The 13,417-nt window shown below is 60.1% G+C and overlaps 1 protein-coding gene and 1 long non-coding RNA gene across 2 annotated transcripts; both read left to right on the top strand.

Moving 5' to 3' along the window:
* The first annotated feature begins 363 nt into the window (after positions 1–363).
* UTS2R (urotensin 2 receptor) lies at positions 364–1,518 on the top strand. Its single transcript, XM_060082996.1, has one exon. It carries the CDS (start codon positions 364–366, stop codon positions 1,516–1,518), a length of 1,155 nt encoding a protein of 384 aa, XP_059938979.1.
* A 5,803-nt stretch (positions 1,519–7,321) lies between these two features.
* LOC132478991 (uncharacterized) lies at positions 7,322–10,988 on the top strand. Its single transcript, XR_009530436.1, has 3 exons — positions 7,322–7,487; positions 7,670–7,748; positions 10,145–10,988. It is a non-coding gene; the product is annotated as an uncharacterized LOC132478991 (long non-coding RNA).
* Positions 10,989–13,417: the final 2,429 nt, after the last annotated feature.

Raw genomic sequence — 13,417 nt, 5'->3', positions numbered from 1 at the left:
CAGCCCAGAGGCCTCTGGACTTGCATTGAGGCCCAGGGTGGGGGTGCTGCTGGGGCACGCACGGGGAGCAGCTGGTCTAGGTGGTCCCCCTACATAGCTGGGGAAATGAGGCAGAGTGTTAGAGTTTTGAACGAAGAGTCCCCAAGGGGGTGTTGCAGTTGGCGAACCCCATCCCTCTGCAGACCTCCCTAGCCCAGTGGGAACTGTGTCATCTCACGGCCTCCTGGGAGTGGGAGGGGGTGCCTGACCTGCATCTTTAATGGGCATCCTCTCCCGCAGGACGAGCTTGTCATCCACAGATGCCCCTTCTCTGCCTAAAGGAGCAGCAGGCCCCAGCCCCAAGCCCAGTGTGAGGCAGCAGAGATGGCACTGAGTCCAGAGCCGTTGAGCAGGTTCCCTGTGCTGCCTACGACAGGCAGCACTATGCCTGAGCCGCCTGGCGCCCCCAATGCCTCTCTCAACAGCTCGTGGGCCAGCCCAGCGGAGCCCAGCTCCCTGGAGGACCTGGTGGCCACGGGCACCATTGGGGTGGTGCTCTCGGCCATGGGCGTTGTTGGCGTGGTGGGCAACTTGTACACGCTGGCTGTCATGTGCCGCTTCCTGCACACCTCGGCCTCCATGTACGTCTACGTCATCAACCTGGCGCTGGCGGACTTGCTCTACCTGCTCAGCATCCCCTTCATCGTGGCCACCTACGTCACCAAGGCGTGGCACTTCGGCGACGTGGGCTGCCGTGTCCTCTTCAGCCTGGACTTCCTGACCATGCACGCCAGCATCTTCACCCTGACCCTCATGAGCAGTGAGCGCTACGCCGCCGTGGTGAGGCCACTGGACATGGTGCAGCGTTCCAAGGGCTACCGCAAGGTCCTGGCGCTGGGCACGTGGCTGCTGGCGCTGTTGCTGGCACTGCCCATGATGCTGGCCATCCGGCTGGTCCGCAGGGGCCACAAGAGCCTCTGCCTGCCGTCCTGGGGCCAGCGCGCCCACCGCACCTACCTGACACTGCTCTTCGGGACCAGCATCGTGGGGCCCGGCGTGGTCATCGGGCTGCTCTACGTCCGCCTGGCCCGGGCCTACTGGCAGTCGCAGCGGGCTTCCTTCACGCAGACGCGGCGGCTACCCAACCCCAGGGTGCTCTACCTCATCCTGGGCATCGTGCTGCTCTTCTGGGCCTGCTTTCTGCCCTTCTGGCTGTGGCAGCTCCTCACCCAGTACCGCGGGACCCTGCCGCTCACGCCCCGCTCCGCCCGCATCGTCAACTACCTGACCACCTGCCTCACCTACAGCAACAGCTGCGTAAATCCCTTCCTCTACACGCTGCTCACTAAGAACTACCGCGACTACCGCCAGCGCTCGCTCCAAGGCAGGGGCGCCCACCGGCCCGGGGGTACCTACAGCTTCCCACAGGCCCGCACCGGCTGCCAGCGCGGCTCAGGCCGCTCACTGTCCTCCAGCAGCCAGCAGGCCAGCGAGACCATCGCGCTGTCCCAGGCAGCCCCTAGGGGGCTCTGCACCTGAGCGTCCCCAGCCTCCAGGTGGGCACTGGAGTTGGGGTGGGGAGTGGCCCCCAGAGCCCAGGTCACTCCGGGACTCCCCCACTGACTGCCTCCCTTCCTCAGTCCTCTTCCAGAAAGTTCCCTGCTCTCCCTTCCCCATCACTCACTTCAGCTCCATCAGCCCAGCCACCTTCCCATAATGCCCCCCTGCCCCGTCCATCTGTGAGGGTCTGTAGGAGGCTCAGGCCCAGGACTAGCTTCTGAAGACGGTGGTGAGTGGAGTCTTCACTGCCCCCATCAGACGTGAGTGCCTACATGACGCGTGGCGGGGCACACACTGGCAGGTGACAGCGTGTAGGCACACAGGCTGCCTGCATGGGACCCTCCTCCTGGCTGGTGCATGGCCCTCTCCCCATCCCTCCCGGCTCCCATGTGGCTCCATCCCTCACAGCTTCAGCACCTGGAACAATAAACTCTGAGCTCTTCGAGCCTTGTCCTGCCGCAGCAGTGTGGGTGGGATGTCAACGGAGGCAGGACCCCTAGGACGTCCCCCCGCATTTGGATGAGCCTGTCCACCTGGCTGGGGAGGAGACACATCCAGCCATTCAGCCTTCCTGACACGGTGGGTGGGTGCCATCAGGCCTGAGCCGGGCCCTGGATGTGGGGCCTGAGACCCTGGGGCGGGGCAGGGAGCCATTAGCCTCAACCTGCTCAGGGAGGAGGGGCAGCTGGGGCATCACTCCAGGGCAGGAATTCGGCACCTAAACTGAAACCGTGAGCCAGAATTCCTCTCCCTTCAGCAGCTCACCTGCCTCTCCCTCCCCAGACCTGGGGGGGTGGGGGTCAGGTGGGGGGTGGATCGTACAACACATGTAGGGGTTTATCTCATGCCTCCTGTGTGCAGCATCCGAGCTGGGCCTCCTGTGGACATCAAGACCACTGGACCCTGCCTGCAGAGAGCCCGCCCACAGGGAAAGATTTTGGACCTCTCCCCACCCCTACCCAACCGTCCAGCAGCCTGTACACTCCACATTGTGGCCCCGGCTCACATCCCACAGCTGGGTCTCAGCCTTGGCTGCACATCAGACTCACCACCAGCCAGGCCCTCCTGGACCCCTTTCAAGACCCTGACAGGATCCTAATGTGTGAGCAGGTGGAGATCTACACCTACCTCCCCGATGGCCCCTAAGTATGGCGTCCAAGGCCACCAGTGCAACTTGGGACCCCAAATGTTTTTGGAAGTAAACAGCCCAAAGCTTGTACCTTGACCAAGACCCTGGGTCTCTGCTCCCCAAATCCTGATTCCAGGATGTGCTGAGAAGCCCCCAAACTTAGAAAACTGAGACCCCCAGAAGTGGCCCTGTAGCCCCCATTCATCTGTATGTGTGAAGGTGCTCTGTGTGCTGTTTCTCCGAGTGATGCTGAAAAAGTTACATTTTTGGCTCCAAACTTAAGACCTGAGCACCCTGGTTAATGCTCCCAGGTAGGCCGGGCGAGCCTCCACCGCCAGGCCTGGGACAGCTGCAGGGGCTGTCCTCCCATCTTCCGCTTGGAAGTGCCCAGCCTCTGGGGAGCCTCATGATGACACCCTGAGTGTTTCAGAGTGTTTAAAAATGTTAGGCAGGCTCTCACGCCTGTGTACCCACACACACAGCCACGAGGAGACTCCCGCTGGCCTACTGTGGCTTGGCCGACCTCCCTGGATCCACCACCCACAGCCTCTCCCTCTCCCTTCACCAGGGCCTCCGGGACCTACCCGTCAGGGATGGGTGATTTATGGAGGCCTAGTCTGGCTCAAGCCCATCAGGCATGGTGCCCAGCCCTTGGCAAGCTGGACAGCAGAGGGTCCCGGGGTGAGGGGCCAACCGGGGCATGGCTAGAACCGGCTCTAGCAGGTGAGGGCTCCTGTTCAAATGCTACACCTTTATTGGGGGCAGTCTCACACCATAAAACTCACCCGCTTAAAGTGCAAGTAATGATTTTCAGTGAAAAGACAGAGTTGTGCAACCATCATCACAATCCAGTCTCAGGACATGTCAGGCAGGGAGCTCCAGAGAAACTGACCAATAGGACAGACGTAAATAATAGAAGGTTCTATGAAGAAACTGGTTCAGCAATTAAGGGGCTGGCACATCTGAGATCCATCGATGGGGTGGTGGGCTGGAAACTCAGGCAGGAGAAGATGCTGCAGCCTTGGGGTAGAATTCCTTCTTTCCCGGAAACCTCCAGTTTTGCTGGAAGGCCTCCAACCGCATGGAGGAGCCTCACCCACCACATTCCGGGAACAGACGCCCGGCTGCACAGCTTGGGCAGAGCTGAATGTGCCCCATTGGATGAACACGTGTCGGTTTGGGGCATTTGAGTTGCTGCCACATTTTCTCCAAATGATCAGGGCCGCCGTGGACGCCCGTGTGCGCGTCTGTGTGGAGGCGTTGCTGCTCTGGAACCTCTGGACTGTTCCCGGAGGACTGTGCATCTGCCGCTCCTTCCAGCTGCCCTGCGTGAGGGCTCCTGTCCTCATGTCCTCTTGGCCTCTCCGTCCTGCCCGCACTACCCTCCCTCGGGGCAGGCACTGTTTTATGACAAGAGAGCAGCTGTTCTGGGTAAACTCGGATTAAGAACGGGCAGCTCCGGACGGTGACCGTCTCTCAGAGTCACACGCCTGTGGGGCCAGGGCCGTAGGCCTTGCTCAGATGGGCAGGGCGGGGAGGGCAGTGCTGCCCGCAGGCTGTGGGGGGCAGGGGCACCCCCCTTCCCATCCTCATCACCTTGGCCTCCGACGGGAGTGAGTCCAGGCTTCCTCACCTCCAGTTCTGTCCCAGACACCTGGGGCTTCCCCACCTGGCAACATGTACTGAGGGAGGGGCAGCCAGCAGGGCCCCTCGAGAGAGAGGGACATCGTCATGGCCATCTTCACTGTGGATCGTCTTGCTTCTATGGGTCATCGGAACCCTTTTGGCCAGGTTCCCCTGTCCCCAGAAAGGCACTGACCAGGTCACCACCGCCCCCTGTGACCTGGGGAAGGCACCGGCCAGGTCTCCCGTCCCCTGTCTCCAGGAAGGCACTGACCAGGCATGTCCACAGGTCTGGCTGCTCTCACATCCCGCTGGGCGGCTGGGGCTGCTCCACTGCCGAGTCTTTTCCAACAGTTCAAAGGCAGGGAGGAGGGCTCAGAGCCCGGGGTTCACTCTGCAGGTTCCCTCATGGTATCTGACGCTTAAGGCCACAGGGCTTTGCTGGAGATCTGGCAGTGTGGACGCCGTGGGGGCAGGTCATCGGGAACAGAGCCAGGGAAGCCCCGGGTGGATGTTCACCCTGGGGCGCTGGGGCCCTCTGACCTTAACTCCCACACTCCCCAACCACAGTTGGAGCCTGAGATGCTCTTGGGCCTGTGGTGAGGGGGCCTTGTCCTGCAGGGCCCCCCTGGGGTGGGCACAGGTGCTGTCGGCACCAGCGTGGGCTGCTCCCCTGCCTGCATCCCGTCCCTTCCCTGCCTGCCCCAGAATCTCAGGCCCCCACAGGTGCCAGTGGGCCTGGGCCTCTGCCCGGGCGTCCTTCCCCCATTGTCAGGGCCCCCAGTGCCCCAACAGCCTTCACTGGACGCCCTGGATGATAGCATCTGCTCATCCTGAGCAGGGAACCACCAGAGCTGTGCACAGAGCTACTTTACACATAACCAGGGAGGGAGGGGGACACAGGCCACCACTCGAGAAAATCGTGACAGTGCCCCTGTCCACTCTGCAAGCATCAGATCCAGACCGAGTTCCTGAAACCTGAAGGCCTCACCTGGGGCTACCGCCTTCCTGGGCTGAGGAGCCAGTGGGGGGAGTGGAGAAGGGAGGAGGAAGGAGAAAAGGGGAGGGATGGGGGGAGAGAGGAGGGGGAGGGAGTGGGAAATGACAGGGAGGACCAGGAGGAACAGCCGGCACTCTTCTGCTACAGCCCTTGATGCCAGGAGCTGAGGGCACCTTCTGTCTGAGCCCAGCCCTGGCCTCCAGGGCAGTGGTGGTCAGTAGTGGGGATGGGAGGGCTGTCGGCTGTCTGATGGATGAGCACTCGGGCTGAGGGTCACTCAGGGTGATGGACGAGGTCTCGACATTTCAATGCCATCCACCCAACACCCAGACTTGCAGGTGAAGAGGCAAAATGCCAAAGCCAGGCTCAGCCCTCGGTGCTCCTAACGGCTTTCTTTTGAGGCACTGTTGCCCTCACTTCAGTCCCGACCACTGCCCCAGGGCCAGCCCCACCCTGCACTGGGGGAACGAATTTCTTTTCATAGACGGCTACTGGGATCCCTTTGTGAGACACTGTGCTCAGATGGAAGGTTTTGTGAATTTGGACTTGGTTCCAGGGGGGCTCCCTTGAAGCTGGGTTAATGGGGTGCAGGCTGGGCAGGGAGGCCTTTGCTGGGGGTGGTGCATGAAGCTCCTCTGGAAGACCTTGGGCACAGAGCCATGGGGACTGGGTGCCCAGCTGCATCGGGAGGGAGCCGTGTGCCAGGCCTGGGGCATGTCCCCGGCCCCATCCCCACCCCCTGCACCCTCTTCCCTGAGTTTCCCCAGCCCACTCCCCTCGGTTCCTATAGCAAAAACAAGGAGTGGGGACAGGGGTCAGGCAGGCTGTGGGGGCTGTGACCAGGACAGTGGCAGCCAGCACCCAGTGGGGAATGAATGGACAAACGGTCCCTCCACCAGGGACCCGCTGCCCCTTCTTATTCTGTCTTCCCTCTTCCCGGAGGTGGTGGAGGGGGTTGGTGGAAGGTGGGGAAGGAGCCAGAGGCGGGTGAGTTCACAGCCGAGTTCACAGCCAAGCTCACAGAAGGCGCAGGGATCCAGGAGCCTAGTGGCGGAGGATCGGATGATGGATGATGGATTTACCAGGTGCAGCACATTCCTGCTTCGCAGGCCGGTCAGTTTCCAAGAGGCTCAGGCTTGGCTGGGATTTGGCTGCTGACCTGTGGGTTTTTTCAGGCCCAGGAGAGTGGCCTGGCCCAGTCCAGAAACCTGTGCCTTGAGCCCCTCCCTGCCACCTTCTGTGGGTCCCCGGGGGTGGAGGCAGGGAGAGCCCAGCTCCGCAAGGAGATGCACCAGCGCACAGAGTGCGTGTCACCAGGCTGCATGCCCAGGGCTGCTGCACTTTGTGTAAATTACTCATCAACAAAGATACACACGCAGTCCAAAGTTTCCTCTACTCCTGTTTTTTCCAGGAAGTCATTCTTTGGGAATTGAGTTGCACCTACAACCAGTAGACACATCACTTTTACCTGCCTAGGGAGCTCTCTGCTCTTGTAGACTGTCCTCACCAAATGGAGCTCTGGGGGGCAGTGCCTGGGGCCATGGGTGACACAGTGACAGTGGCCCTGCCTGGGAGGGTGGCCTAGTTCAGGTGTGCAGAGACCTGAACTCTTACCTGATTCCACACCTGAACACGCCCAGCTGACTGGTGTTCCTGATCCAGGTCACCTGGAGGGCCAGCCTTGGGGGGTGGTGCTGGGGCTCCTTCTTGCCCTGGAGAAAGCCCTCAGCTCATCGGCACCTCCACTCACACACCCAGCATGCAAGGGAAAGGAGGGGGCTCAGCCAGCAGAAGGTGGGAGCCCCCATCCCAGGCAGGGGGTGGGGATGACCAGAATCTAGCCTGGGTCCCATACATCTGCAAACCACCAAACCGGGCATCTGAGAGCCACAGGGCCACCTGCAAGAGCAGGGTTTTTTTCCATTGGAATTCCAGACAGATGACGCTCTGAGCAGGAAGCCCGAGAGGCTGCCAGTGGCCAGCAGCCAGGAGCTCCAGACTCCTGCCTTTTTCAGGCCGGCCGAGGGCCCAGCCCCACACAGGGGGTGGGGGCCAGTTCTCCTGGGACCCCGTGAGGGCCCAGAGGAGAGCCCCATCCCCTGAGCTGCCTAGAGCGGGCCCCCAGGCTGGATGGCTCTGTCCTGCCACTTTTCCCCTCCTGGAGCTGTGGAGACCAAGGCTTGGCAGGCCTGAGTGGTGAGCAGGGTCAGAGCCAGGAGGCAGCTGGGGCGGCAGGTGGCCTGGGGACTCCAGTCCAGTGTTCCAGCCCCTCTCTGCCCTTCCTCCATGTGCAAATTCCCTGGCCCTCAGGTGGCCCCCTTGGCGAGCTCACCACTGGGTCATCTTTTATACAAAATTCTCTTATTCCTGTTTCACAGCTGAGGAACCAGGCCACACGGGACCCGGGACCGGCAGGAGCTGGGAGCATCCACCCGCCTTTGCCCTTTGTGGCTCGAGGTACCCCGCAGCGTGATTGAAAGCCCAGAGCCTGGTCTCACCCCAAAACTATGTGTCAGTGTGAAATACCGAGGCTGCCCGGGTGTCAGAACTGGCTGCCCTGCACCAAGATTCCTCCCCAGGGCCGGAGCGAGTCAGGGCTGGGACTGGGGTTTGATGGGGTGGGGGAACCTCCATTTCTGCCCTCAGCCTCCCAGCGCCCCCCACCCCTCTCCTCATCCTGCCCCTTCCCCCCAGCCCATGGTGGCTGGGCAGAGCTGGGATGGACCCTGTGTGCCCCACAATGCGCCAGGCTGGGCAGCAGGCAGCTGGAAGCCAGGAGCCTTCTCCACCAGAGGTGTGGCCGGGAGGTGGTCCTGGTGCACAGGCGATTATAGGGATGGGGGGAGGTGCTGAAGGACCAACGTGAGCCCACATGCCCACCTGTGATGGATGCAGGAAGGCTGCCTGAGCTGACAGCGAGGTTGGGGTGCTAGCTGGGGTCTCGTGGGCAGGTCCTGACCTGAGAGGTCTGGATTCCCCCTCTGAGGGGTGTGTACCTGATGCCATGCCCCAGGAGGCAAGACCCACACACCCTGGATGTGAGGCCTCAGCGAGGGCTCCAAGGGGCCAGTGGGGCGTGGAGGGCAGGGGTCCCCAGGGAACAGCAGCTGCACCCCCACCCTGCATTGGCCTCATAGAGACACGGGCACAGGAGAGCACCCACTGCGTGGCCCCCACCTCACTGCCACATCCACCTCACCCCACAAGCCCTGCTAAGCCCCTTGCAGCCCCTACAGGTAAGGGCAGGGGGAGGGGGAGATTTGGCTACATGGGGTGGGCAGGGAGAGCTGGTGGGGGGCTGGGGACTCTGGGAGGGGGCAGCAGGTGTAAGCACGTGGCCCACTTTTTCCTGGGGAGGACATCTTGGTCCAGGACCCACCCTGGGTGTGCAGAGACCCTGGACGGTGCCCACCCACCTCCCCCTTTCTCTCCCCTCCCTCCTCCTCTCACCGGAATTTTCCAGGAATGGGGCCCTTCCTAAGAGACCCCCCCAGCTGTCTGTTCTTTAACAAGGGGCATGGGAGGAGACAGGTGAATGCCCCCAGGCCTGGGAAGCCCAGGGACGACTGGTGGGGGCAGGGGGCTCAAGCTGGGCACCTGGCCAGGTGTGTGACTGCAGCAAGATTCCAAGCCTCCACCTTGTGTGTTCACTGGGATGGGGGGTGGTAGCCATGACCCCCATGCTGCAGGGTGGGAGAGGTGCCCTGCGCTGGGGCAGGCAAGGCCCAGCCCTCCCAGAGCCCCCACTGGCCTTCTCAGGAATGGGGGCTCACCTGCACCCCCAGCTCCATTGGGATCTGCTTGGCCTCAAAGGTGCTGAGACGGAAGGAACATAGAGGTGATGCCAAGAATCCTGGCTCTCTGTGCACCGATGCTGAAAAGAAATACGGAGACAGACTTTTGGAGGAACGCGAAAGATAGCTTTTCTTATTCTTTGCCTGGCAAAGGGGGAACATAGCAGGCTTGAGAACTGTGCCCCCCTTTTCCTGGGAATGGAGAGAGTTTTATATTCCAGGGCTCATGGTCTATGAGTAGGTGATAAGGATCAAAGCAATGAAGGTCTTGTATTTTTTTTTTTTTCTTCTGCAAATTTTCAGCCAAAAGCTGGCGTCAGGCAGCTCAGCAACCCAGTCTGGTGTCCCTGAAGTTATCGCTGTGACCTTCTTCCTTTTGAGATGCAGAATCCTACAAGGAAGTGTAGGAGGAGAAGGATGCCAGGTGCAGAGTATAATTCATACGGAATCAGAAAGTAATTAGCTTTGTGAAGGGCAAGTCTAGCTACAGGTGTGAGTAGTAACAGCTAAAGAATAACTGAGATTGCTTAACTCTTTCAGGCCTGTTTGGCTGGTATGTGCCTAAGGCCATTTACTCATGTCTATTTTTTTATCTGTTTATTTTTATTTTTTGCTGCAACAAAGGTGGGGCCTCAGATCTGCAGGGAACAGAGCACAGCCCTCAGTGCTGGTCCAGAGCCTCCCCTGCTACACTGCAGGGCATGTCGTGCTGGCCAGCAGGGGAGGTTCAGGCCCCCGAGGGTGAACAGGGTTACAGAGGGGCTACTAGGGGCTGAGTTACTAGACAGGAGCCTGCAGGGCCCATTCCTGGGGCAGAATGGGGGCCTTAAACTCAAGATCAAGATAAGAAACTGGTATTAATGTGTCAGTGCATCCAAGGAGACCCCGAGATGGGTTGGATGTGGACTTAGGATGTTTCGCTCTTCCCTGGGGCCACCGGGAGCCTCAGGCCTGAAGTTCGATTGACATCTGGTTCACTGGTGTTCTCCCGTGCTTGGCCTCAATCTGCTAGGTCATTTCGTCTGTCTTACTGCTTTGTACTTTGTCAACTCTTCTCAGATTGTACACACGCTGGGGGATAAACTCTTGCTGCTCCCACCTGCCCCCACCTGCCTCCCCACAACACACCCCGGGCCCTGCCTTCCAGGCTGAGCACTGCCAGGGCCCTGAGTTTGGTGTGACTGGCTTGGTTTCTGGAATACGCTGCATCATTCAGGACTCACATTGCTGGGGTCTTAGGTCATCGGCCCCCAGTCTCAGGGATGAGCAGAAGTGTCCCCAGACTCTTCCTCCCTGTGAAAACCTCTAGAAGGTGTGGGAGGCTCTGAGACGCTGTGACTTCAGAAGGCAAATGAGCCAGTACCCGGCGGGCGGGGCAGAGATGCCGCCAATTAGGGGGCTGGCGGCTGGGACCACTTCCCTGGACTGCATGAGAAATACCTGCGCCCAAGGCCCCACAGCACAAGCCCAAGAGATGCCCGGGAGTCAGTGCTGCCTGGGGGCTGAGGGCTGGTGGGGACTGGGGCAGCTCAGTCCCAGTTCTCTTGTGAAGACCGTGTTGGAGGAGAGAACATGGAAGCGAAGTGACTTCAGGATTAGAAGATCAGGACTGAGAACCAGCATGGATCCCGAGACCATTCGAGGTGGTTCCAGTTGTAACTCGAAGGGGAACAAACAGGCTGGTGTTTTGCTCTGGGGCCAGCCCTGAGACAGACTGGGCAGCTGCGGAGATTTCTATAAACAGCAACCCCCATGCCGTCCCGCCAGCGGCATCTCTGTGGCCCCTGCGACAACCACCCGAAGCCATGGCGCCCTGCTCTGCGGCCCCTGCCCACCGGCCCTGCCCTAATCACGGGGATGCCACAGCCACATCCTTCCCGCCTGCCCACGCTCACGCCTGGTCCCGCTGTCTGTCGCTGCCGAGCACCTTCCGAGCCTCCCGGAACCCCAAGGCAAGGCGAGGAGTCAGCCACACCTGCCCACCCGGTGAGAGAGCAACGGAGGTGCCAGGCAGTGACTGGCAAAGCCAGCCTCAAGGTGGACACAAGGGACCCCACCCTCCCTGCACTGGCCGAGCCCAACTTCCACACAAATGGTGGGGCCACACCTGCCCTGCATGCCGTCCCTGGCACGTTGTGGCCACTTCTGCTTCTGTGATCTTCTGCCATTTTCTCCTGCGCGGGGCAGGTGAGGTAACTCGCAGCTGGCTCAGACCCCGTCCCACTGGGTCAGCTCCTGACCTGATGTTTCAGCTTCTGCTCTCACGGAGGCTCAGCCATGCTCAGGCCTGGCCCTGGCGGCCGGCTCGCCAGGAGAGATGGAGCGGCAACCCCTTCTTTCCAGCAGTGAGACCAACGCTCATGTTCTTTGATTCAGACTAAACACTTATTAGGAAATAAATCACTCAGCAGAGGACGTGCCAGGAACGTCCTCTTCTCCCTGGAACACACCACATCTGCTCTCAGGACCGTCCCGTAGGACGGAGATGCCCACGTGGCCCCAGGTGAGCGCTTCTGGAGGTCACCGGCATGGGCTACGCACCTTCTCTTATTTTAAAAGAAGGACAGTCTTTTTTTTTTTTTTTTGCCACGCAGAGTGACTTGTGGGATCTTAGTTCCCCGACCAGGGATTGAACCCATGCCCTCAGCAGTGAAAGTGCAGAATCCTAACCACTGGACCGCCAGGGAATTTCTGAAAAGAAGGACATTCTTGCTTTTGCCCAAATATCTTTATTCCTTTGTCCAAGTACCTCTGTGATGATTATGAACAGGATTAAGTAGCAAAGAATGTCAATTAAAACCAATACCTTACTTATTTCCAAAGCACTTCAACCACAACTAAACCATCAGACCCCCCCTCCTTAGATGTAGTGAGTGGCCACGTGGGCTGTGGAATACCCGAGAACGTCTGCCCATCCTCACACTGAGGGTAAGGCGTCATTCAGATAACATGAAGGTTACAGAACAAAGTGAGGCCTGCACGGGGCTTTCCTGTCGGAATTTGCATCTCAACCTGAGACTAGAGCAACAAACCTTTGAAAAGCCAAGACAGGAGAAGCCAGAGGACAACTTGGAATGGGAGGGGGTAGCTTTTCCTGCACAGGACTGAGGCCGGCTGTTCCAGCCTAGAGACAGTGTCCCCAAAGCATCGCCAACCCTAAGGTCAGCCCTACCCACCACCCAGAGCATGGCCTTCATCCTTCCCAGATCTGCCCAAAGTCCTTTAAAAACAGGAACCACGACAGGCCATCATGTGGGTGGTGGCCCCGCCTTTCTGGAAACTGCAACCACGACCCAGAAGGGAGCAGATCCCAAGCCACTGTCTGCACGTGGAAACTCGGCCCCTACAGCCCTGAGACACGCATATCATCACCACGGTGTAGGAGGGTCACCCGGCAAACCAAGGGGCGGACCCAGGGGTCCTGGCTTCCAGACCCTCATGGAGCCTCCTCAGATGCCACGCAAATGGCTCATCCCAGGGTCCAGGAATGCTGCCCCTCTCCGTATGAGCCCAAGCAGCCCTGTGACTGCAGAGTGTGGGGAACGCGGGGGGCTGCAGTGGCCGTGTTCACATGTCCATGCTGGGTGGGCGAAAGGGAAAGTGTTGAGGCTCCTCCTGGGTCAGGGTGGCCGGGAGAGTCCTGCTCCAAGAGCCGTTTCTGGGGATCCCTTTGCACTCACAGCGGGTGATCGGCTGTTCTCCCAGAAGATGCCCAAACCCCAGGCCAGTTGCTTTGTGGGGCGGCCCTGGCACCTTGCCCGACCCTGGCAGAAGCCAAATGATGGACGTGCCGCCCTTATCCTGGGGCCGTGCTACCCAGGCTTCCCCCATGGCCAGTTTATTTACTATTCCTGGCTCCCCTGACTGTTACTTTTATGTAAAAGGCATGGACAGCTCCAGGACGAGAAGAGGGTTGCTAAGACCTGAACCTGAGCAGACGAAGGCCCCAGGCGAGCTGCGGATGGCCACGCTGGGAACACCCTCGGACCTTGTGTCAGGGACCCTGGCTGGCGATGGGGCAGAGCCCAGTCTGGCATGGACATGGTGCCAGGGTGACTCTCAGTGGCCAGCAGTGTTGGGGGCTCTGCCCAGAGCCGCCAGAACATCAGATGTTCGCCTCCACCCAGTATCCAGCAGTATCAGCCCTCCCAGCCCTCCAGCTGCTGCTCCCAGAGCTGCCTGCCCCCGGAACCTTCTCCAAGGTGCCATAATGCTGATTCTGCTTCCCCAAGTGGAGGCTTCTAGCCCCACTCAGCTTCATCCACACTTAAGTCGGTCTCCAGTGGCCGGGTAATGATCCTCTGTCTGCTGACAAACGGGGATTCCACCCCA

This window comes from Mesoplodon densirostris, chromosome 18 (genome assembly GCF_025265405.1).
Source record: "Mesoplodon densirostris isolate mMesDen1 chromosome 18, mMesDen1 primary haplotype, whole genome shotgun sequence".
In the NCBI taxonomy this organism is placed as follows: domain Eukaryota; kingdom Metazoa; phylum Chordata; class Mammalia; order Artiodactyla; family Ziphiidae; genus Mesoplodon; species Mesoplodon densirostris.
Note: the sequence above shows the minus strand (reverse complement) of the source record. Positions and strands in the feature narration are given on the sequence as shown.